This window comes from Mirounga angustirostris, unplaced genomic scaffold (assembly GCF_029215605.1).
Source record: "Mirounga angustirostris isolate CCGP_5_RB_7025 unplaced genomic scaffold, mMirAng1.0.hap1 SCAF_1, whole genome shotgun sequence".
Classification (NCBI taxonomy): domain Eukaryota; kingdom Metazoa; phylum Chordata; class Mammalia; order Carnivora; family Phocidae; genus Mirounga; species Mirounga angustirostris.
This window is the reverse complement of record NW_026991709.1, coordinates 85845829-85871506: the sequence shown is the minus strand read 5'-3', so window position 1 is coordinate 85871506 and position 25678 is coordinate 85845829. Positions and strand designations below refer to the sequence as shown.

Here is a 25678-nt window from a genome sequence, read left to right as displayed (position 1 = left end):
ATAAATCTCAGATACAATATGTTAAGCAAGAAGCCAAACACAAAAGAGTATACACTGTGATTCAATTTATATGAAGTCAAGAACCTGTAAAAGTAACCTATGATTACAGAAATCAAAATGCAGTAATCTAGGGGCAGAGAGAGAAATGAATTGGAAAAGAGCATGAGGTAATGTTCCAGGTTAATAGTATGTCCTATATCTTGTTTTGTATGGTGGTTACATGGATATAAAAAGTGCTTGTGCAGTTCACTGTATGTTAATTATAGTACAATTAAAAAGTAACTACTAAGGAACATTGAAAAACAGACTTAGATAAGTGTAAGTACATCCTTGGATAGGAAAGATAGCTTGTAAAAATGTCAGTTCTCCCTAAATTAGTACAAATCATAGTTTCTCAATCAAAATACAAACAAGCTTGCTTTGATCTTTATTTTTGAATTTCACAAAATGATTCTAAAGTTAATCTGGAATTATAAACCAAGTTTAGTGAGACTGTGAAGGGACAGAAGGGAAGGCATTGGGCTGAATTTAAAGGAAAGGTATGATTGAAATGGCAGTGAATGGGAATAGATGTAGAAGAAACATCATGGACCCTTACAAAGGCAAAGAAAACTGTAAAGGAAAAAGATTGATCTAGAAAGATTAGAGCTTGGAGTGTGGGGAAAAAGCATAAGGACAGAGCATAGTTGTAATGGTTGATGAGGCTTTGAGTTTGAAGTATATTCTAGATAACAGAAACTCACCATATTATTTTAATTGAGTAGTGATATGATTAGATACATGTTTTAGGTAGCCAGTTTTAGTGACACTGGATAGGCAATTGGGGGAGGGGATTGAATGCTGTGTTTTCAGGGCTTTTTGCCTCAGCTCTTAGTGTACACTTAACCTGCTCCTCATTTTGTGCCTATCAGAAATCCTACCAGTCATTAAGCTTCTTTCCCTTAAACAAGCACATATGTACACTTTCTCCTGTAATTACTATATTCTGCCTTGTAGATTGTAAGGTAATAAAGGTTTTCATCTTCACTTATATACACATGTGAATGGTTTTTTCCCCTCTTCACTTTGTCAGTGTCTTGTAGATAGCAGTGGCTTTACAAATGCTTCTTGAATTAGAGACCTATCATTGTTCCATATGAGAACTCTTTAGAGTTTAGTAGTGATAGAGATGCTCCCCCCAAAAGTGATGAGTTTGTGGGTGGTTTAATGGGGGAAGTGATATCATGCAAAAGGAGCTGAGATCTCCAAAGTGTCCAACCTTAGAGATTGAGAGAGTGGTGATATCATGAATAAACAAAGTAAGAGGTACCAACAAAAGAAACAATTGAAGGCGGCCAGAAAAATATCCTAGAAAGATTATTTTGACTTGTTTTTGGGAAAATTTGGGGAAAAACTTTAAATCATTTAAAACATCAATAGTTGCTTATCTTTTTTTTAAAGACTTTATTTATTAGAGACAGAGAGTGAGAGAGAGAGAGCACAAGCAGGGGGAGCAGCAGACAGAGGGAGAAGCAGACTCCCCACTGAGCAGGGAGCCCAACATGGGCTCAATCCCAGGACCACAGGACCATGACATGAGCAAAAGGCAGATGCTTAATCAACTGAGCTACCCAAGCACCCCGATAATTCCTTATCTTTTTCACTTTTACCTTTTAATTATGAAGATATTTTAAGGTGAGATATAAAATATGAACCTGAGAAGTTTCTAACATTTAACATTATGGAAATAAATATCCACTTTTAGAATGTTCTCTATATATTTTACAGTGACTTAGTAATAGATTACCCAAATAGTGAGGGAGAGGGGTGTGTGTTTGTGTGTGTGTGTCTGTGTGTCTCTCTGTATTTTGTCCTGGGAAGATGACATTCTGACAGGACAAAACAAAAGAGCAGTACTGAAAATAGTTAGACTAAAGGTTGTTTTTCTGTCACCACACACCAGATATGTAGAGTAGTAAAAGCAGACAGATGGACAGTTCTGCTAGTTTTGGAGTGTTCAAATAGAGAAAAGAAACATTCTGTTCCATTTATTCAGAAAAGGAATTTCTAGGCTAAATTACTGGTTTCAGTAATAAGTTTCATATTCTGACCAAAGAAACATTATTTTTTTACCCTGGGGATAATGACTCATGCTCTTCTCAGAATTTTGCTTTTGTGTAAACTAAAGTGCAGTCATAAATACAGCACTGTTATTTGGATCTTAGTGCTAATGATACCATTGTGAGTAGACTAGTGATGGGTAAGAACACTAGTATTGTAAAGCCAATTGGAACAAAGGAACCAAGCACAGGTTTTAATTAGCTGATTCCTAGAGATATGAAAGTAGATTTTTTAACCTAGTAAGCTAATTATTTTGGTTTCATTAATTATGCTATAAATATAGAACCCATACTTTTATCTTTGAAAAAAACTTTATCATTTTGAGGTCTTTGTGACAAAAGGTGAATTTCTGACTTGCAGTATTGATAGTGGGAATTCTTTAAAGAATTTTTGCTCTGCCTTTTTTTCTTATTCCCCACCAAATTGGTATGAGATTATCAGATTGTGATTCCTTAGACCATTAGGCAACTATCAAGTAATAGAAATTATTAGTATTGACTAGATGAAGCTAAAAGTTTATAGTCTAGGGGCACCTGGGTGGCTCATTCGGTTAAGCATCTGCCTTTGGCTCAGGTCATGATCCCAGGGTCCTGGGATGGAGTCCCGCATTGGGCTCCCTGCTCCCAGGGAGTCTGCTTCTCTCTCTGCCCCCCCCCCCCCCCCCGCTCATGCTCACTTGCTCTCTCTTAAATAAATCAATCTTTTTAAAATAAATAAGTAAATAAAAGTTTATGGTCTAGTTTTAGTTTAACCTTAACCTTGCCATTTAAGAAATAGAGCTTTGAATGTACTCTTTATGTACCATAATAGATGCTTTCCACATTTTCACATCAGCATTCTCCATTATTGAGCACAGACTCAAAAGTCTCCATTATTGTCCTCCACAAGATCTCTCTCCAACTCCAGAGCATTCCCTTCTCTCTTCACTTTAATCTTTACATTCATTCGCTTTCTTGAGTTATTACTCCGTAGTGAAGGTTTAGAACTTTAGCTCCTTTAAGTTCTGTTTCAAACTTTCTTACATCTCACTCTGTGCCTTTATTTTAATTTCAGCAAGATTATGTAATAAACTGTAATGTATGAAGCAATTGTTGGGATAATAGTTTAATGACTTAGGTTAAATAACTGGTTTATAAGTTTTTGTCAGGTGATACATTTTTAAGGAAGCACTTTAACTTATTGAATTATTATAAGGTAATTTATTGTTTAATAATATGCCTTAAGTGGTCAACAGATGACATATTGAACATCAGTGAATAAAATAGAAATATTCTACTTACTGATAACTTATGTTGCTATTTTTACACAGTTACTCCCATTTCGATTTGTCATTCTCATTGCTGTCATTTTAAGGTATATAACCATAGCTTTTCAGATATGGTATATTACACCATGTTAAGTATAAGTGAACAGTAAATGTTTAAAGAGGCAAAGTGAAGACCATCTACTATTTCTCTCTCATCATTAAGTGGATTCTGAAGTACTGTTGCCCATATTGTAGTGGCTTACAAAAATTGATTTTGATTTTTATTTTTTTAAAGATTTTATTTTTTGACAGAGAGAGAGACAGCGAGAGAGGAAACACAAGCAGGGGGAGTGGGAGAGGAAGAAGCAGGTTTCCCACTGAGCAGGGAGCCAGACGTGGGGCTCGATCCCAGGACCCTGGGATCATGACCTGAGCTGAAGGCAGACACTTAACGACTGAGCCACCCAGGCCCCCCCAAAAAATTGATTTTTAAAATATTTGTGTTTTATCGCTTCTCGGCCTTTTGGCTAAGATCAAGTGTAGTATCTGTTCTTATCAGTTTAAAATATTTGTGTTTACATGCCTCCACATTGCTGTTGCTATCACTCATAGAACTCTCCTGTTCACATCTTAGCTAGGTGGTGCTTGTGCTGAAAATAAGCTCCTCTCTCTCTCATTGCACTTCTGGGAGATCTGTGTCCTTGGCTTGCCAAACAGCTGTTCAGCATTACTTCAGATTTTGCTTTAGTGAAGTAGCCCCTTTATCAGAGATCAAATATTGAAGGATGATAAATCACTATTAAAGTTGGTCAATAATTACTTGCATTTTTTTTCACCATTTTTTTTTCACCATTACTATTAAATACTAAATATTCTGTTATTGTCAGAAAATGGAGCAGATGGCAGATTTTGAGTTTAGAATGTTGAGTTGGTCAAAAATGAAAATAATAGTCCAAAGCAAAGAGACTTTCTATGAAATATGTCTGGATTCAATTAGGTGAATCTATTGTCTGCTAGTACCGCCAGTCAAAGGTAGCTGTCTTTATGGGACTGGACTAGACTGAACATTTACTATTTTATCATTTTGGGATTCTTTTCTCTTTGTGGACACAAACTACCTATTCTGTACAAGGAAGAGAGAACAACTGGATCTACTGAGAAATCTGTAGCTAACCCAAGTTTCACTTTATAATGGCAGTAGAAGGTTGGTATACAAGACTCATTTTTTCATCATTGTGAAGAAAAACCATAAGGTTAATCAGTAGTGGAATGCAAATAAGTTTTAATGCATCTAGACACTAGAGAGCTACCACCAGAAGGAATAGTACTTGACTAGAAGCCCCGGTAGAAATTAAACTATGTCTTCATTCCATGATATAAGGAAATAAGGTAGCTGTTCATTCTTGATGAATAGAGAAAACAAAAGGGAATAGTGTGATGCAAGTGTTTTCCAGAAGTTCATCCACCCTAATCCATAGTGGCAGGAAGACTTGGAAGAAGATTGTTGAGGTATTCAAAGACATGGAAAGGCTTACAAAGGCATTTGCACTATACAAGAAAAAACATAAAGAAAAAAGAAAAAGTCATTTGATAAACTTAAGAGAAGTAAGTTCTTATTCCTGGTGGCTTATGGAAACATCTTGCCTTCAGTTTGTTACAGGTCTTTAAAAGAATAGCCAAGTGAGCTGGAAGACACATTGCTACGGTTACCTTTTTCTAGATGTTCTTATTTAAGATGTTTAATCTAGATACTCTTAAGCTTCCCAATGAATTTATCTAGCTAGGACCTGGATGATGTACTTTTTGTCTCTTCTTTCTCTATCATTAGCAGCCAGGAAATAACAATTTTACAAATCAACCAAGTCCAGGATGGTGTTAGCTTCTTTAGGGCAAGAAAGAATGAAGTTTTTTTTGGTGAAGCCCCCAGGCTTTTGAAAGAAAAACAGGGAGAGTTAGTTTTCATATTGATTTTAAGCTGGAAAGTAGATCCCTTTTATACTTTTTTTCTTAACCCATAAATCAAGAAAGAAACAATGTGTGGCTGGCACCATCTGTGCAATACCAAATAATAAATTGCTTTTGTTCCTGAAGTATATGGTACATGAGTGTCATTTGTAAAGAGAAATTACAAAGGACTATGAGCCCCATATTTTAGTTATCATCAGTAATAAGTTTGGTTATAAACTTACTTGTAAAAGGTTGAGCTTTCAGGTCCTTTTCTCTTTATGTTCCCCGGGAACTAAGATGTTTGTTTAGCAGAAAATAGTAACATTTCAAGAACCCCCTCCATATTTTGCATTTCCTTCCTTTCTTGCTGGGCTGGTCTCTTCAATGATCTCATATTGGTTAAATTTTCATGGAGACAACCAGATACATAATTGGGGTTCTATTTTCCCTGTTTTGTTGAAATATACTTTTGGCCCCTCAAGATGCAGATACAGCTGTAAAATTTAAATACTTTAGGGTTACTTCTCTCTCTATATAAAAGAGAATAGTTTGTAATGATTTATAAAGAAAGTGTTTTTTTCTCTCATTAAAAAGTTACTCTCCACATTATGCCAAATTTCCTTTAAGTATTGCTTCAGTGAACCAGATAGTATATTACTTAATGTAGGAGATGAGCTGTGTTGTTGGTTTTTAGCCCCCAAAAAAATCATTCCTGCTTATTTTCAATCAAACCAAATATGATTAAAAGGCATTTATTTAATATGAAGAGAAAATCAGTGGTATGGTCTATGTAATACCCTTTCACTTCTCTCTTTTCCTAACTGGTCATTTGTTTTCAGTCCAAGAACCAAAAATATTTGTTACTATGACTTTGCATTTTTATCTCTAACATTCATTGCATTTTCCCTCTTTTTCTTTAAATAAAAAAATCAGTATAATCTCATGTGTACATGTAAAGAAGTAGATTTTGCCAATTACGTATAGCATAATTCTAAAATAAGAATTTTTGTATATATTTCTTCTGCTATTTTCTTATGTCTCGTGTTGATTTGTATTTGATTGTTTTTATGTTTTATCATTGAAATATATCAAATGTCCATTTAATGCTTATGCTCTACTGAGAGTGTATAAACTGATTTAAACAGAGACAGGCCTCAGGGGCGCCTGGGTGGCTTAGTCAGGTAAGCATCTGACTTTGGCTCAGGTCATGATCTCAGGGTCCTGGGATCAAGCCCAGAGGGCTCCACGCTCAGCCAGGAGTCTGCTTTCCCTCTCGTCTGCCCCTTCCCCTGCTCATGTGCTCGCTCTCTCTCTCAAATAAATGAATAAAATCTTAAAAAAAAAAAACAGATAAAGGTTTCATCCTTTAGGAATTTTGCAGTTCAATAAGAAGACAGAAACAAATATAAAGATGAGGACAGAGACATTTGTACAGACTTCAAAGACATAAGTAAAATATTCTGCATCAAAATATTTTTTAATAATTATAAAATAATCCTGAAACACTAAAGTTCTGGCTCCTTTCTGGACCCATGGATCTAGATAGCATGGATCCAATAGATAAGAGAGGGAACCTTTATTGACTTTCCATGCTCCAGGCACTGTATGCTAGAATTTTACATGTATTGTTTCACTTAATTCTTTTCAATCATTATGAGGTAATAACTATTTTTATTCACTTTGTGGAAATAAGGAAACTCTTGGAGAAGTCTAAAGAATTGCAGAGTTCCCGGGGCACCTGAGTGGCTCAGTTGTTAAGCGTCTGCCTTCGGCTCAAGTCATAATCCCAGGGTTCTGGGATCAAGCCCCATATTGGGCTCCCTGCTCCATGGGAAACCTTCTTCTCCTTCTCCCTCTGCCCCTGCTTGTGTTCCCTCTCTCGCTGTGTCTCTCTCTCTGTCAAATAAATAAATAAGATCTTAAAAAAAAAAAAAAAGAATTTCAGAGTTCTCTTGGGGCACCTGCATGGGGCAGTCAGGCGATGGACTCTTGCTTTCGGCTCAGGTTGTGGTCTCAGCGTTGTGAGATCCAGCCCCATGTTGGGCTCCACACTTAGGGCGGAGTTGCTTAGGACTCTTTCTCACTATCCTTATGTCCCTTCCACCCCTCACCCTGCTCTCTCTCAGATAAATAAATAAAATTAAAAAAAAAAAAAAGAATTGCAGAGTTCTCCATAGGGTCAGTAGAGCTGAAGATGATGGAGGAGTGATCTGAACAAAAGCAAAAACACTGGTTAAACCATTTCTGCTCTACCCCTAGAACTAGACTGGGTTCATATATGTTGTTTTCTTTGCTACTAAACACTGAATAATACCATAGTTGAAAAAAAATGTAGAGGTTTCTAAAATGTTTTCAGCTCCGTTGATTATTTGTTCCCGGTATTAAGATGTTAAAGCTCAAGTCACTGGTTAGATTTTCCTTATGGAATCATTAGCTTTGTCCTTTTCTTTGGGCAGAAAGAGGCACCCTTAATTCTGTCCACCTGTCTTACCAATACATGCCATCAGTCACAAGGTGGGCTGGTTAATAAGGAGGAATCAAAGAATTAGAGCAAAAGTATTCTACTACTAGAAAAATAAGGCAAAATATTAATGTATTTTTCATTTGAAGTACTAGTCATTCTTTCAGTTCTATATTTTGAGATCATAACTTACCAAATACTGCCATCTGGATCTAAAAAATCGGGGCACCTGGGTGGCTCAGTCGTTAAGCATCTGCCTTCGGCTCAGGTCATGATCCCACGGTCCTGGGATCGAGCCCCGCATCGGGCTCCCTGCTCCGCAGGAGGCCTGCTTCTCCCTCTTCCACTCCCCCTGCTTGTGTTCCCTCTCTTACTATGTCTCTCTCTGTCAAATAAATAAAATCTTTAAAATAAATAAATAAATAAATAAATAAATAAATGGCATTTCTAGAGTTGCCTAATTTACTATTGACTTTTGACTGCCTGCTGCTTGTTTTATGTGAAAATATGATAATCCTGCCTTGACTCCCTCACAAAGAGAAAAGAAATATTTTCTGGAAAACTCTATGTCACTGTGGAGTCATTTGTCTTATTAAATTGTTTTATATTATGAAATATCTTTTGTTGTATTTTCTACATTGTTTAACTATGTTTGCTTTTCCTCATAATCCTGTCTATATTTCTATCACCTCTATTAATATTTAGTCTCTTTTTGAGCTTAAATTTTAAGAAATTTTATCCACACTAAAATTTGAATTTTTGAAGTTCAAATTGGGGAAATTAGTGACTACATATTTTGAGATTTGGTAAGGTTTCTTTATATCTATATAAAACATAGAATTTAAATTCATTATTTAATAATCTAAGATCAGGTATTTATTAATCTATACTTCATTAGTGACGCTTATGCTTATTTATCCCATTCAGTTCTGCTAGTCACACTGGATTCTTTTTTTTTTTTTTTTAATTTTATTTATTTGACATAGAGACAGAGAGAGAGAGGGAACACAAGCAGGGGGAGTAGGAGAGGGAGAAGCAGGCTTCCTGCTGAGCAGGGAGCCCGATGTGGAGCTCGATCCTAGGACCCTGGGATCATGACCTGAGCTGAAGGCAGACGCTTAACCGTCTGAGCCACCCAGGCGCCCCCACAGTGGATTCTTTTAACCCACCTCAATAAAGCCCTTGTTCACGAATTTATTGATAATCAAAAGTCCACAGGAGCACCTGGGTGGCTTAGTCAATTAAGCGTCTGCCTTCGACTCAGGTCATGATCTCAAGGTCCTGGGATCAGCCCTGCGTTGCGCTCCCTGCTCAGCCAGGAGTCTGCTTCTCCCTCTCCCTCTGCCCCCCCCCCCGCCACTCATGTGCGCGTGCTCTCTCTAAATACATAAATACATAAATACATAAATAAATAAATAAATAAAGTCTTTTAAAAAAAAGTCTACATTGACATAGGCATTACTGACTTAGACCTTGTTTGTCATTTTTTTAAAAATTCAGTAGCACAGACCCTTCCTAAGCTCATCTATGGACCTCATATTTGGGAACCCTTGTTTTAAATAAATCATTAAATCTCTGAAATGTATTTTTAAATCTCTGAAGTGTATTTCACAGCACTGTGAATTTAATAGTGAAAATAAATTATATCCCCTTCTAAAGGAATTTTAATTTTCTACATACCAGTCATGAGAACTTGATTTTCCACCCTGAAGTTGTTAAGGTCTCTCTCTGAATAACTAAGAGAATGAGTTAAATCTGTTTTCTCATGGTCAGCTTGTAAAGGTCGGTGAAGGACAGCATTTTGAAAGAAGTGGATAAAATGCATCCTTCCAGCACTAGTGTATATTACAGCTGTCCCTTTGGACTCACTCCAACAACAGCTCAGTGACTCTTGGAGGAAGAGAATTTTAGAGGCCCTAACTGGGGCTCATGAAAAATTGTACCGAAAAACACTTGCTTCCCATGCATTTCCACTGCAGTGAAATTGGTTTAAAATTATGCTTCTTATCCTTCAAACCCAGTTAGTCTCTCAGTGCTTTTGATTTCTCTTTATAAGCTGTCTTCGTCCATCTCTTTCTTCTATTACTATTGCTACTTCTGTTTGTTTCAGGTCCTGGAACTTTCCCTGGGATAACTTTACAATTTAGATTTCCTACTTCTTATGCTGTAGGACTGTAGTGACCCCAAAAAGATCCTATCCGGAAAAAGTTCATAGTCTAGTAGGAAGTCAAATATGGAAATAGATAATTTTAACAAGAATGTATTAAGGTACAATCAAAGACATATATGTTAAGAGGCAACATTAAGAAAGAGTAATTAACTGGAAATATTTAAAATAGCTTTTAGGGGCGCCTGGGTGGCTCAGTTGGTTAAGCAACTGCTTTCGGCTCAGGTCGTGATCCTGGAGTCCCTGGATCGAGTCCCGCATCGGGCTCCCTGCTCGGCGGGGAGTCTGCTTCTCCCTCTGACCCTCCTTCCTCTCATGCTCTCTGTCTCTCATTCTCTCTGTCTCAAATAAATAAATAAAAATCTTAAAAAAAATAAAATAAAATAAAATAAAATAGCTTTTAAAGAAAGTAACCAGATCATAGAATTATTAATCCAGATTTTTATCATGTTATTTCTTTAGCAAGTATAGAGGCAAATTTTTTATTTTGTTCTAAATCAGAATAAAGTAAGGATTCATTTGGTAATTTAAAAAAACAGGAAAGTATATTTTCTAGTTAATGAGCAAATAAAAAGGTGCAACTGATTAGCAACAAAACTACATGTTAATGTTTTCCCATTGACCTCTCTGAGAATGAGGGTGGAAAATACCTTGTCAACATATATCTAAATATACTCCTTTAGTAATGTGTCCATTAACTCAAATAACATTGGTTGAAATGTATCAGTTAAATAAGAAATAAGTATTTGTAAAACTTTTGTTCATTCAGTAAATACTTACGAAGTTTCTATATTTGTGGAACACAGATATCTAGAAAACACAGGCTGCTTATTTTAACAGATTAAGGCTGTCTGAGGTGAGTAAGCTGCCAGTGGAGTCAGTATAGATATCCCCCCTAAATTTCCAGGTGTACACTTCAAAATAGCTTTCTTATTTTAATGACTTTGTGATGCAGATGTAATATTGATTACTTTAAAAACAAATAACTTTTAAATATAATACACTTTTGAAATTGAAACCTGAATTAAAATATCTAAAGTATACATTATATTTTAAAGTAATCAAGTTAGAAAAGGTTTCTGCAGTCTTAGGATGTATTTATAGAGACTCATAATTCATAGGTACACACTAGATTTTGGTTGCTGCATTTTGAGATGAATATTAATGAGCAGAAGAACACTTTAAGTGATGGCAAAGATGATGGTACACTATCGCTTGAATTATGGTTAAAGGAATTGGGGGTAAAAAGACCCAGAGAAAATTCTAATAGCTGACAAGCATGTGAAGAGATAGAAAAGGCAGAAATGATGGAATGAAGAAGTTTAGAAATAATGTTTTGGGATAACTTTAGAAGTGCTCCACAAAAGCTTCTATTTCAGATAGTGATCTCCCAACACTGAAAATATTCAGTATAGTGACTTCTGAGATACTTTCCTATTTCAGGATTTTAACTTCACTGGCTTAAAATTAATGCTTCCTCTCCACCTCAGCCCTGAAGGACTTCGAGTGAAAGTGTAGGATTGTGGTCCAAAAGGCAGGGTTAGGGATGATTTATTAAGTGATGTCCATTTAGAAAATTTTCCAGTGAGGGCACCTCGGTGGCTTAGTTATTAAGCATCCAACTCTTGATTTCAGCTCAGATCATGATCTCAGGGTCCTGAGATTGAGCCCCACATTGGGCTCCGTGCTCAGCAGGGAATCTGCTTGAGACTCTCTCCGTCTCCCTGTCTCTCCCCTCACGCACATGCTCTTTCTCTCTCAAATAAATAAATAAATCTTAAAAAAAGAAAGAAAATTCTCAGGTTGATTTATTGGGTAATTCTGGTACCTTATCAGAGGCCAGCAAACTTTTTCTGTAAAGGACCAGATATTAAATGTTTTAAGCCCCACGTCTCTATAGCATCTGTTCAACTCTGTTGTTGTAGTGGGAAAGCATCGTTGACAATATATGAACACAATTTATTGGTGGGATTCCCATTTAAATTTATTTAACAAAAGCAGGTGGTGAGCTGGATTTGGCATGTGGGCAAGGAAAGGCTTTGAATTTAGGAGTTAAAAAACAAATTGTCAAAATGTCATTGTCTTCTTGGGCTGAAAGAGCACACATTAGATGTTTAAATTAAATTGTCCAATGAATTAAGAAACCCTCAACTTACAAAAGTCAAGTGACAGTGGCGAGTCTGAGACTGTTTTCTACTGTTCATTTCTGCTGCTTATTTTGTGCTTAAAGTTGTCTTTACTCCAGCTGAGCAATACCATTGCCCTCACTTGGACTGCTAATGCAGATCCAGCCCATACCAAGAAACGAATGGGGGTTCAAGCCTTCTAAGCACTAAAGACTTTCAGTGTCTCCTGCCCAAACACAGTTTTTAACAGTAATGTTAATACCAGAACAAGGAAGTAAACAAAATCTCTGACCAGCAAGCTATCTGTTACATATGTTGTGCTCCTAAGTTCAGTCACCATTTGGTCTGTTGGTCTCTAGTCTAGAGATTTTTATAAAATGGTAGTCAGTGTTGATGCTTATAGAAATGAGTAACTGAAGAAGAGGAGGCTACTATCACAGGCAGGGAGCCACAGCTGAAAAGTGACCATTGACTACTGGAAAACAAAAGATGGGGGGGGGGGGCATTTTAAAAAGCATCATCTCCAACCTGGGGTCACTGGGATAGGGCCAAAAATACACTCAGACTCTTCAATAATACTGAAGTGCTTTGCTGTATTGTGTTTCAGAGTAGCAAAGTAATTGGTTTTATAATGAGGACTGTAATTCATCAAGAAAAGGGGAAATTGTGAGTTATATATACTTTTTAAGAAAGCAGGAACACCCCAATTGAAATAGCTTATCATTAGATATATAAAAAGTTAGGATAAGTAAAACCGATTTATTTCCTAAGAGTCCTGAATAATTGTGATTTTTCAGTATATGAATATTTAGTCCTGGCATTCTGAACTCAAAAGGCCAGCAGTGTCAAGGCCAGGGTCCCATGCAGAGCCCCTTGTCCCAGAAAATGAGGCACAGCCAGAAAGTGGTCCCTCACTTTCTGGTCCCTCACGGGTCACTGAGTACACATTCATGGGGAACCTGGTGCTAACCAATTGGCAGACCCTGTTTCTGGGTCTGGGTTTCCCACATAGCAGGGGAATATAGCTTGCTGCAGTCTGTGGAAAGTCAGCTCTCAACACAAGGGTTTGTAAAAAGAAAAGAAAAGAAAAAAACAATAGAGTAGTTCCTTACTCTTAAAGTATTTTATTTTTAGTAAATACATGTTTGTGACTTCAAACTGCCAAATTGCAGAGATTCTTATTTTAAATATTAACTTTATGGTGATCTCTCCCCCTCTATTGCTTTTCAAATAAGTTCCTTTGTAAATAGATTATGCACTTACATTTGGGTAATTCCACCTTCTTTATCAGCATTTAATTTCTTCTATAGTGTAAAGGCCCTTTTATTTAAAATGTTACATGTATATATGCTGATTTCTTAACTTTAGGGATTTTTTCCCCCCAAATTAGAGGAATTGAGAAGATACCATTTTTACACCTTGGTTTAATGCTTATTTGATTATATCCTGTATTTGAAGAGAAATAGTTTTTAATATGAAATTTAAAATCATGAAAAAAATGTCATGTCACTCTTTCGCTCAAAATACTTTAGAAGACTCCCTTTACTTACAGCATACTACATAAAATTCAAACTCCTTAACAAGGAGTCTGCCCACCTTTCTGGCCCCTGCCTACTTCTCCCCTCTCCTTGCCACACACCCTACCTATTCCCATGCACTTCAGACTCAAGTAATAAAAAACAACTTGTATTGCTGGTAACAGGCTGCGTTCTCTCATGGTCTGTGACTTTGCACACATACTCTTGTGGCAATCTGAAACACTTTCCTCATCTAGCTCCCCCATGTCCAAGCTACCCCTTACCTTCCCTGCAAGATCCCTACTAATCTATAATATTCTACTTAAATTTTACTTCTCTGATGCCTTCCCTAACCTCCTCAAGCAGTTGGAGATTTCCTGTGACTTTACTAAAGTTCATATTCTGTCCTACAATCTTCCATTGTCAAAGTTGTTCTTGGCTTTCATTCCCCAATGAACCATGAGTCCCTCAACAACCGAAGAGAAAGCATTTTATTTACCTTAGTTTTCATAGCATATTTAGCTCAGAGCCCAGCACAAGTAGATATTTCTCCAAAAAAAGGTGGAGGGGGTTAGCAAGGGATTCCTTACTTCAGCTGTAGATAGCTGTACCATTTAAATAGGAATATTAGGAGTCCAGGGAACTAGAGGCAGCTGTGAGCCTTGCATTACCAGTGCTACCTTCAAAGTTCAGCTTTTAAAACTAGCACTCCTTTATAAGACTCCTTATTTACTTGCCTCCCTCTGTAAAAGAACTCAAACCTCTTTTTCCCATCCCTATCTGGTGCCCGCCCTGGATAATTCATAATAGCTTGAAAAGGTAGTGTGGGTGTACTTTACAGGTTTATTAATATTTAACATTTATTGAATGCTTACTGTATGCCAATCTCTTTGCTTACATGTTTTTCATATATTACCTCATCTAATACAGCAATCTGATGAATTTTCTGCCATTATCCCAACTTAACAAAATGGGATGGGGAGAATGAAGTTCAGTGAGATGAATTAAACTGCTCAAGGCAGCTATTTACTAAGGCAGTGAGAATTTGAATCCAGTGTAACTTTAGAGCCCATTTTCTTATTCACCACCAATGAGTATTACCTGGCCATAACTGAAGCCCAAAGAGCAGCATGGTTACAGTGTGCACTTTGAAATCATCTAGCCCTGGATTCAAAATCCGTTATCTAACATTTACTGGTGGCAAATAACTTCACTTTTCTGACCTTCAGTTTCCTCATATGTAAAATGGTAAATCCTATCCTGAAAGGGTTATTGCCACCTGAGTGCATGATATATACTGACTAGCAATGTTAGTTCCATTCCCCTCTTCTACGCTTCTGTTCATGTGAACTCTGAGGTAATGGTTTGTACAGAGTAGGGCCTGACATAAGAAGACAAGAAAGTTAGCATCCTCTCTCTTCTATTTAGTACGACCACAGTGTCAACCAGTGCCTGCCTTCCAGGATCTCCCAAGTGTTGTATGGCTATGATCACATTTATTCTCTTAATGAGAACGTGTGTCTTGAATATTTAATAATTGTTAACTGACCATAAATATACTATAGTAGGATAAAGATTAGAACCAGTGATCTCTCTACTATACTAGACTTCTCTTTTGCTAATTCTTAGGGGACATATGAGACTCTGAGATGTTATTTATTATATAGTTGCCCCTATGACTCCATAACATGGACCTGTTAGTGCCATTCAACAAAGAAAACTATAAACACAGCTGCTGTTTTGGTGTGGCTTGTGGTTTGGTTTTGTTTTTATTTGAACTTTTTTATGCAGTCAGATCATCATTTAAAAGTAGTCATTTGGCATTTCCCTTGCATTCTTCAAATTTTTGTATGTTTTAAAAAGCTTAGCTTAAGTCACTTCTATAATTATGCACACAGATTGATCCATCTGGTCTTTTTACTAACCAATGAATTTTCATTTAGAAGTGTAGGAAATAGAATAATTATATTTTAAATCCTATAACTTCAGTGGGTCTCTTATAAATTTGAAGAAAGATTTTCAACTATTAAAAATTGTTTTACATTCTCTATTGTCTTCTATATTTCTAGAGATGGGGGAGGGCTTGAAATTTTTGCTATTTCTATTTCTCCCCTCCTTCATGTGTTAGAACTCTGAAGCATACTATAAGTACTTGTTTGCAAGTAAGATAGCAAAAGTGTCTGCTCAAAGTAGACCCTATTGCCCTGTCTAGCTCACACTGGCTATAAAGTGAAAGATGGATCGTAGGGGGCAAACCTAGATCCAGGGAGACCATTTAGGCTTTAGCAGTGGTCCAGACAAGAAATAGTAGTGGCCTGACCCAAGGTACTAAGAGTGGTAGTGGAGTATACAGATTCGGGAGATAGAATTAACAAAGTTTGTTGATGGATTAGATGTTGATGGGTATGACATACAGGAGTCAGAGAAGATAGGTTTCTGGATTTAATTACCTGTGAATTTAATTATCCTATACCCAACAAACCCATAATCTTCACACTCTTGACTTTGCCTTGTAAGGGCAAGGGCCATGCCTGTCTTCTTCATTATCATATTCCCAGGACCTAACATGGTCCTGTGGAAAAGCCCCAGTACATTTTTTTTTTAGCTCCAGTACATTTTTAGTGAATAAAAAAAGTGTCATTTATGACTATTGTCCACAGTGCCCGATAGAATAATCAAATATAGTAAGTTATCTGGGCCCTTTTGATTCATTTCTCTAGCTTAACTTTCATTTCTTTTTTATAATGTCTCTCACCTTACCTTTTTTTATGCCTTTACAGTGTAGCTTGCTGAATAAAAGAAAATATAAATATAAATAGCAAAAAATAAACCTGTGCCTTTGTGGATTTTGCAGTATCTTCTAAAGAATCCTGGAGATTATTGACATCTTTAAAAATGAGGGCTTCGGGCGCCTGGGTGGCTCAGTTGGTTAAGCGACTGCCTTCGGCTCAGGTCATGATCCTGGAGTCCCAGGATCGAGTCCCGCATCGGGCTCCCTGCTCAGCGAGGAGCCTGCTTCTCCCTCTGACCCTCCCCCCTCTCATGTACTCTCTCTCATTCTCGCTCTCTCAAATAAATAAATAAATCTAAAAAAAAAAAAAATGAGTGCTTCAAATCATAATAATACTTTGTATTTTAAAAAATATTACAAGTACTTAACACTGTTGGAATATTTTACTAACAAAGAGAGTCAGTGGGTCTCATTTGTGTGTAGATCATTTCAATCAATTATTAGGGTTGGGTTATTTGATAAAGTAGATGGATCATTCAAATTCGTCATCATATTTCAAGGATGTATTGATGACACTTTATATTATAGTGAATATATACATAAATTATACTTTAGAAGCAGAATGGTCTAAGATGTCACGTAGACAATAATCAATACAAAGATTAATTTAAGCAAAAGACCAAGCCATGTAATTTCTCATTACCACAGGGTAGTGGTAGGGAGTGAAAAGGAAGATTTGACTTCTCTCACCTTTACTCACCTTTAAAATGAGAGCGATGGACCCATGATCTAAAAGATCCTTTCCAGTCCAAGTGTTTTTCTAATTCCTGCTTTGGAATCAATTCTTTCAGCCTAATTTGGAGCAAGAGTCTCCATCAAAATATTTAAGATAAATTATTAATACCCTAATCAATTCAAACTACAGAAAATGAGTTTTTACATTTAGTAATGCCATAAATATATTCTTCTGTAGTTTTTCTTTTAACATATTTTTTTTCCCCTTTGGTTTAGATTTCTGCTTTGGGACAGCCACACATCTAATTCCTTAAAATAGTTTTATATGTAAAACTTGTAAAGGATCAGAACAATGCCTCCAAGACCATCATCAGGTGAACTGTGGGGCATCCACTTGATGCCCCCAAGAATCCTAGTTGAATGTTTACTACCAAATGGAATGATAGTGACGTTAGAATGCCTCCGTGAGGCTACATTAATAACTATAAAGCATGAATTATTTAAAGAAGCAAGAAAGTACCCTCTCCATCAACTTCTTCAAGATGAATCTTCTTACATTTTCGTAAGTGTTACTCAAGAAGCAGAAAGGGAAGAATTTTTTGATGAAACAAGACGACTTTGTGACCTTCGGCTTTTTCAACCCTTTTTAAAAGTAATTGAGCCAGTAGGCAACCGAGAAGAAAAGATCCTCAATCGAGAAATTGGTATGACTCAGTTTTTGACTAAATGGCATTGTTGTTCTAAAAGCAAATAACCATGAAACTTAACTATTTTCTCATTACTAAAATATTTCTGTCTGAATCAGTTAACTACCTTTGTAACCTTAAATAAATAGATTTTGAAATAAAAACCATTACAAATTGAAAGTATTTTTTGACTACCTGGCTAAGGAACTATTTTAACACTTTCGTAGTATCCTATAAATTTTTCTTTAAGAAATATCATTTGTAGGGTTGACTTAGATTTGTTATATCCCAGTTTTGTTTTGTTACTCTTTAAAAAAAAAAATTACATGGATGTTTGCTGCCTTTCCTCCAAGTTGCTGAATATATTATATATTATATGTTAAAAATATTTGAGTCTTTGTCAACTCTTACTTTATGTATTCATCAAAATTTCTTTAAACACAGAGACACTTCTTTATTGTGAACTTCCAAATGTGTCAAGTTCCCCATTTGTAAGAGACATGTTCATACTATATGTTTAATAGAATGTTATATTCTTTATATGATTTTTTTAAGGTTTTGCTATTGGCATGCCAGTGTGTGAATTTGATATGGTTAAAGATCCGGAAGTACAGGACTTCCGACGAAATATTCTGAATGTTTGTAAAGAAGCTGTGGATCTTCGGGATCTTAACTCACCTCATAGTAGAGCAATGTATGTCTATCCTCCAAATGTAGAATCTTCACCAGAACTGCCAAAGCACATATATAATAAATTAGATAAAGGTAAGAAAATTGTCAATCTACCATAATTGGTTACTGTAGTAAAAATTTCTCTCTTTTTATCCCAGCTACATGATAAGCTTCTGGAAGACAGGGACTGCTTATACTGACAAGATATAGCTGAGTGCCAAATATATATGCATGTAATAAATTATTGATTGAATGAATTGTGCACATACAGTGTTGATCCCGGTGAATTGTGTATCTTAAAATAAAACTAAAGAACTTTGAGTTTGAAATTCATTATTATACAGTTATAGCTGATTATCTTTTTACAAATAAAAAAAGTATAAATAGAAATACTTTATGAAATTTTGGGAAAACTTTGCACATTTTTGTTATATATATACAAAGAAAAATAAATTTCTTAGTAAATGGAATAATTAAGTCTTATCATGAGTGATAATATATAGAATGACTTTTGACACTGTATCAATTTCTAGAATTAAGTGAACATGGAAATTTATACACTCTGTTGTTTAGGAAATGAAAATATCATTGTATCAGATGAATATCTGTATTTTTCAACATAACAAAATGAAGGTTTCAATTTAAAGTTTTAGAGTAAGTTAGCTTTCACACACTCTTAAATTTAAAATTCTGTTGATAGAATAAGTTAAGACATCTTGTTACTATTTCACTCATATTATTCACACTAGTTTCATGCAGTATAACATAAAATGTTCATTTGAAATTCTTTTCTACTCTAGCATACCTTTTAAAATGAAAGTCTCTTTTCATTTTCGACCAACATTCTTTATGAAAATTTCCCTACAGAAAAGTTGAAAGAATTGTACTGTGAACACCTGGACCACTCTACCATAGTTTTAATCTTTCCATTTTCATCATCTTCACCCCTCCTCCCCGCGTAATTGATCTTAAAAGGAAAACATTTAAAAGTTCATATTCTTTCCCTTCTTCCACCATCTTTTCTCTCCTTCTGATTCAGCATTTTCATTAAGTCTCCATGATTCTTTCCCATAGTTACCAAAAACTCTTCTACTTTAGGTACTGTTGAACCTTTGATACCATCATGAGTCACTCTTCACAGGAGTTGTACTCATGAAGTATGTGATGCAGTTTAGAATGGAAATCAGCTTGGCCTCAGGTATTGTGACTCTCGTCACAGTTTTGCGTGCTTGCCATAAAACACGAGATTTGGGCATGGCCTGGCAGCCCTATCATATTTGAAGATTTGTGGTTTCTACATGATACTTACCTGTATTTAATTAGTTTGATTATAAGTCATTTCTGATTATGGTTAGAATAATGGTAGTACATACTTTTTGAAATTTGTCTCTTGAAAAATGAAATATATATGGTGATTGCATCTAATAATGTTTTCCTATTATAGGGCAAATAATAGTGGTGATTTGGGTAATAGTTTCTCCAAATAATGACAAGCAGAAGTATACTCTGAAAATCAACCATGACTGTGTGCCAGAACAAGTAATTGCTGAAGCAATCAGGAAAAAAACTAGAAGCATGTTGCTATCATCTGAACAACTAAAACTCTGTGTTTTAGAATATCAGGGCAAGTATATTTTAAAAGTGTGTGGATGTGATGAATACTTCCTTGAAAAATATCCTCTAAGTCAGTATAAGGTGAGTAACAAGCTTCAAAAATATTAGGAAATGTAAAAGTTGGGGACAAGTATCTGTATTTTTAGGACATAACTTTTTGAAAATTCAGTGATTAATATTAGTGAATAGCTTCATAAGTTTATTTTTAATACTCTGTTTGGGGCACCTAGGTGGTTAAGCATCTGCCTTCGGCTCAGATCATCATCTCAGGGTCCCGGGATCAAGCCCTGCATAGGGCTCCTTGCTCAGTGGGGAGCCTGCTTCTCCCTCTCCTTCTGCTTCTGCTCTCCCTCTCCCGCTCTCTCTCAAATAAATAAATTTTTTAAAGTTTAAAAAAATATATACTATATTTAATTTGAGAGATTCATGATGAATTGAATTTGAGAGAACAGATGCTTTTTTTCCTTTAGATTTTATATATTTAATATTTGGGGCCTGACTGTAGATATATGGATAAGCTGATTAACACTGTTCAGATACAAACAGTGTTTTCATAATGAGTATCCTCTGGTCATTGTTTTTAATTCCTTTGTTCCTTTTTTTTTTTTTTGCTTACATGTTTGTTGCTTTTAAAATGAAACACCTTATAAGAAATGGCTTTTTCCCTCCCCTCTTAATCTTTTACAGTACATAAGAAGCTGTATAATGCTTGGGAGGATGCCCAATTTGATGCTGATGGCTAAAGAAAGCCTTTACTCCCAACTGCCAATGGACTGTTTCACAATGCCTTCATATTCCAGACGCATCTCCACAGCTACACCATATATGAATGGAGAAACATCTACAAAATCCCTTTGGGTTATAAATAGTGCACTCAGAATAAAAATCCTTTGTGCGACCTATGTGAATGTAAATATTCGAGACATTGACAAGGTAAAGTCAAGTGTTGACGCTTATTTATATAAATTATTTTACATTGACTTTTTTATTGAACTATGTATAATAATCTGTTGACCTGCACTGTTTTCAGATAGCTAGAAAACCACTCCTCTCCCTCAGATGTTGCACGGCTTACAGTTCTTTGTCTGTAATGCTAATATCCATAATTCTAATATTCTCATAATTCTAATTTCCATATATCTAAGTTCTTAAAACCATGAGTTTTACAGAATTCATGTGGCAGCAAAACCTGACCTAACCTGAAGTGGGAATTTTTATAGTCTCTATATATCCCATTTAGTGTAAATATGCATGTGTTTTATTGCAGAAATATTAATGTCTTTATGGAGTGCTGTTCCAGCAGCTAAGAATATGAAGTAGTATTTAGTATATGTACCAATTTATCTTTCTAAAATATGAAAAACTCTGAATTACATACCTGGCCTAAAGGGATTGTGAGTCTATATTGATTTTTTTATAGTGTGATGTCCCCCTAAAGGCAGCAACACATTTTGTTTGGTGAAGAATCTGCATCACTATTAACTTATTATATATGTGAAGGAAGAACAGAAAAGCTACATCTGAACAGAAACTTTTAATGGATTCTGTCATTCATATCAGTTACATTATTTTAATATTGTTTAATATTGGTTCTGTAGTGTGTGTGTGTATTATGTCTTTATATACACAAACTTTTTTTTCTTTTTTAAGATCTATGTTCGAACAGGTATCTATCATGGAGGAGAACCCTTATGCGATAATGTGAACACTCAAAGAGTACCTTGTTCCAATCCCAGGTAAGGAAGTGTATGGATTTATATTTCCAAAAGCCATGTTAGTATTTAGCAATGTAATCAATAAAAGTATTAAATTTTGTTTGCATCCTTAGTTTTATACAAGTAATTTAAATTACCAAACATTTACATATAGACCCTAAGGACTTTCAGGCAAATGAGTATCTATCACAGGATCATTTTGTTAATTCTTCGTAAAATTTTATCCGAAGGGTTTTTCTGAGTCTCTCTTTCCATTATATCAAGTAGAGAACAGAATATAGTTGCATTCTGTGCTGATGATTCCCCACATTAGATCCATTAACCTAGTATTTTATTCTTACCTCCATTTACACTTACATTAAGGAATGAGAGTTGGCAAACAACTTCAGAGCCAGACTATGAGGCACTCCCATCACTCACAAGAGTAGATCTTTATGACATTCAAATAAAGAGTCTTTGGGAACAAATCAGTTTCTGAGAGGGAGTTTGGGGGAACATTTTAAATTATTACTGCCTAGAAATACAATGAGGAAGAAAAAGGTAATATAATCCAACAGTTTGCCATCCTGCTATTTCTTTGGCTCTTTCTAGAATCATTTGGGAATTAAGAATTTACCCTGAACAGGGTGCCTGGGTGGCTCAGATGGTTAAGCGTCTGCCTTCGGCTCAAGTCATGATCCCAGGGTCCTGGGATCAAGTCCCACATCAGGCTCCCAGCTCAGCGGGGAGCCTGCTTCTCCCTCTGACCCTCTCCCCTCTCATGCTGTTTCTCTCTCGCTCGCTTTCTAAAAAATAAATAAAATCTTAAAAAAAAAAAAAAAAAAAAGAATTTACCCTGAACATTATAGAAATATTTTAAGAGCACTCGAATTGTTACTAAAAATTAAAGATGGATTTTGTAGACTAGCAATAGAGACAACTAGTAAAACGTCCAGAAGTAAATTTTATAATGAATTTAGACTGAGTTCTGGAAGAGTCAAGAAAAAGTTCTGGTCTTGTAATGAAGTTGCTAGATATGGCCACCATTCTAGAGCCTAGGTGAAGTTCAAAGAGGTGATAGCCTTCTCTACCAGGAGTAAAATAGTAAATAGTAAAATAGTTCTTTACCCTATCTGAACTATTGTCAGTCAGAAGGTACATTATTTAAATTAGAAGTTACACTGTGAAACAAACAACTACAGGATCTTTTTAAATTTTTGTTGTAACAGGAAAAGTTTATTTCCCACCCATACTACATGTCTATCACAGATTAGGTGGGGTGTTTGTGTGAGAAACAGAAAAACAATATTTGAGGAAATACTGGACAAAAATTTGCCAAATTTGTTGAAAACTATAAACATTCTAAGGAGTTCAACAAGCCCCAACCAAAGACCCCAAAATAATATTGGGTAGATATATCCTAGTTGTTTCAAGTACCAAAAGTAAACTAGTTTTATAAAAGCAAAATGTAAATTTGTTTAATAATATAAGGTTAAAAGCTCAAAATTTTAGTAAATTAGCTATTTAGAGAAGACTTAAATTTGATTATCTTTTCTTCAAGAATTCTCTAGTTTAGAACTACAGGCCAGTATCTCTGATGAACATGACACAAAAATTCTCAACAAAATATTAGCAAACCAAATCCAGCCATACATTAAAAAAATCATTCACCACAATGAAGTGGGATTTATTCCTGGGATGCAAGGGTGGCAGTAGTTGTAAATCAGTCAACATGATATCCTACATCAATAAGGGAAAGAATAAAACCATATGATCATTTCAATAGGTGCAAAAAATCATTTGACAAAGTACAACATCCATTCATGATAAAAACTCTCAACATAATAAAGGCCATCTATGAAAAACCCACAGCTAACATCATATTCAATGGTGAAAAATTGGAGTCTTTCCCCTTAAGATCAGGAACAGGACAAGGATGTCCACTCTCACCACTTTTATTCAACATGGTACTGGAAGTCCTAGCCACAGCAATCAGACAAGAAAAAAGAATAAAAGCATCCAAATTGGTAAGGAAGAAGTAAAACTTCCACTATTTGCAGATGACATGATACTCTATTAGAAAATCCTAAAGACTCTCTGAAACAAATAATACATTATATGTTAAAAAAAAAAAAAGAAGATAGTAGGAAGGGAAAAATGAAGGTGGGGAATCAGAGGGGGAGACGAACCATGAGACTATGGACTCTGAGAAACAAACTGAGGGTTCTAGAGGGGAGGGGGTGGAGGGATGGGTTAGCCTGGTGATGGGTATTAAAAAGGGCACGTATTGAATGGAGCACTGGGTGTTAATACGCAAACAATGAATCATGGAACACTACATCAAAAATTAATGATGTAATGTATGGTGATTAACATAATATAATAAAATAAAAGAAAAAGAAAATCCTAAAGACTCAATGTTGAAAAAGAAAAACAAAGCTGGAAGCATCACAATTCCAGACCTCAAGCTGTAACATCAAGACAGTATGGTACTGGCACAAAAACAGGCACATAGATCAATGGAACAGAATAGAGAACCTAGAAATGGACCCTCAACTCTATGGTCATCTAATCTTCAACAAAACAAGAAAGAATAGACAGTCTCTGCAATAAACAGTTTTGGGAAAATTGGACAGCCACATGCAGAAGAATGAAACTGGACCACTTTTTTTACACCATACACAAAAATAAACTAAAAATGGATGAAGGACCTAAATGTGAGACAGGAATCCATCAAAATCCTGGAAGAGAACACAGGCAGCAACTTCTTGCTAGACATGTTTTCAAAGGCAAGGGAAACAGAAGCAAAAGTGAACTATTGGGACTACATCAAAATAAAAAACTTCTGTATGGAAAAGGAAACAACAAAACTAAAAGACAGCCTACTGAATGACAACAAATGACATACCCAATAAAGGGTTAGTATCCAAAATATATAAAGAACTTAAAAAACTCAACACCCAAAAACCAAATAACCCAATTAAAACATGGGCAGAAGACATGAACAGACATATCCAAAGAAGTCAGACATCCAGATGGCCAATAGACACATGAAAAGATGCTCAACATTGGGGCGGAGCAAGATGGCGGAGGAGTAGGAGACCTGGATTTCGTTTGGTCTCAGGAATTCAGCTGGATAGGGATCAAACCATTCTGAATACCTACAAACTCAACAGGAGATCGAAGAAAAGAATAGCAACAACTCTGAACAGAAAAGCGACCACTTTCTGGAAGATAGGACGTGCGGTGAAGTGAATCTGAGGTGATATTCGGGAGGATAGACGGTGGGGGAGGGGGCCTCCATCACCGGCCCTTCTGGCAAGTGATAGAGCCACAGAGCACAAAGTCGGAACTTTTAGAAGTCGGCTCCGCTGAGGGACATCGTTCCAGTGGTTAAGCGGGGGGTGGAACCCTCGCAGGACAGTGTGGTCTCAGGACCCTTGGGGTCACAGGAAGACCGGGGGTGCCTGAGTGTGGCAGAGCTCCCAGGGATCGGAGCGGGGAAGCCGGATGCAGAGACGGAGCCAAGGAGCGGGCTCTCAGCTTGGGGTTGCCATAAACCATGATCCAGGGCAGAGTTGGGCCACTCCTCCTCCAGCAGGGACCCAACAAGCGGCAGATCCGGAGAGACTCCCCTTCCTCCCTGGGAGGAGCAGCGCGGGAGCGCACTGCAGGGATCTGTTGAGTTTGGAGACTCCACATGGGGTCGGGTGCCAGAGATAGAGACGCTCGGTCACAGGCCGGGTGAGCACGGAGTGCGGCCGGAGACCGGGAAGATGGGAGTGACTTACTGCTTTTCTCTGGGGGCTCACTGAGGAGCGGGGCCCCAAGTTTTCGGCTTCTCCGGGGCGGAGATAGGGAGGCCGCCATTTTCACTCTCTGCCTCCAAAGCTGTACGGAAAGCTTGCAGGGAACAAAAGCTCCCGAGAGCAAACCCGAGCAGATGACTTAGCCCGGACCCGGCAAGGGCGGGGCAATTCCG

At 36.5% G+C, this 25678-nt stretch overlaps 1 protein-coding gene, 1 long non-coding RNA gene and 1 other non-coding gene across 3 annotated transcripts in view; 2 read left to right on the top strand and 1 right to left on the bottom strand.

Annotated features, from left to right (window-relative positions):
* LOC129045374 (uncharacterized) overlaps nt 1-17210 on the bottom strand; it is a 45810-nt gene extending 28600 nt beyond the window's left edge. Inside the window, exon 1 of the long non-coding RNA XR_010409577.1 lies at nt 17056-17210. This is a non-coding gene — a long non-coding RNA (uncharacterized LOC129045374). The remainder of the gene's footprint in view (nt 1-17055) is intronic.
* PIK3CA (phosphatidylinositol-4,5-bisphosphate 3-kinase catalytic subunit alpha) overlaps nt 1-25678 on the top strand; it is an 87712-nt gene that overhangs the window by 30813 nt on the left and 31221 nt on the right. The window contains exons 2-6 of the mRNA XM_045903352.3: nt 17307-17734; nt 18272-18481; nt 19833-20083; nt 20690-20935; nt 21653-21738. Of these exons, the coding sequence (XP_045759308.1) occupies nt 17383-17734; nt 18272-18481; nt 19833-20083; nt 20690-20935; nt 21653-21738 (1145 nt within the window). The 5' untranslated portion in view covers nt 17307-17382. The remainder of the gene's footprint in view (nt 1-17306; nt 17735-18271; nt 18482-19832; nt 20084-20689; nt 20936-21652; nt 21739-25678) is intronic.
* LOC123835096 (U2 spliceosomal RNA) lies at nt 3854-4049 on the top strand. The gene has a single exon (XR_006788649.1). It is a non-coding gene; the product is annotated as a U2 spliceosomal RNA (small nuclear RNA).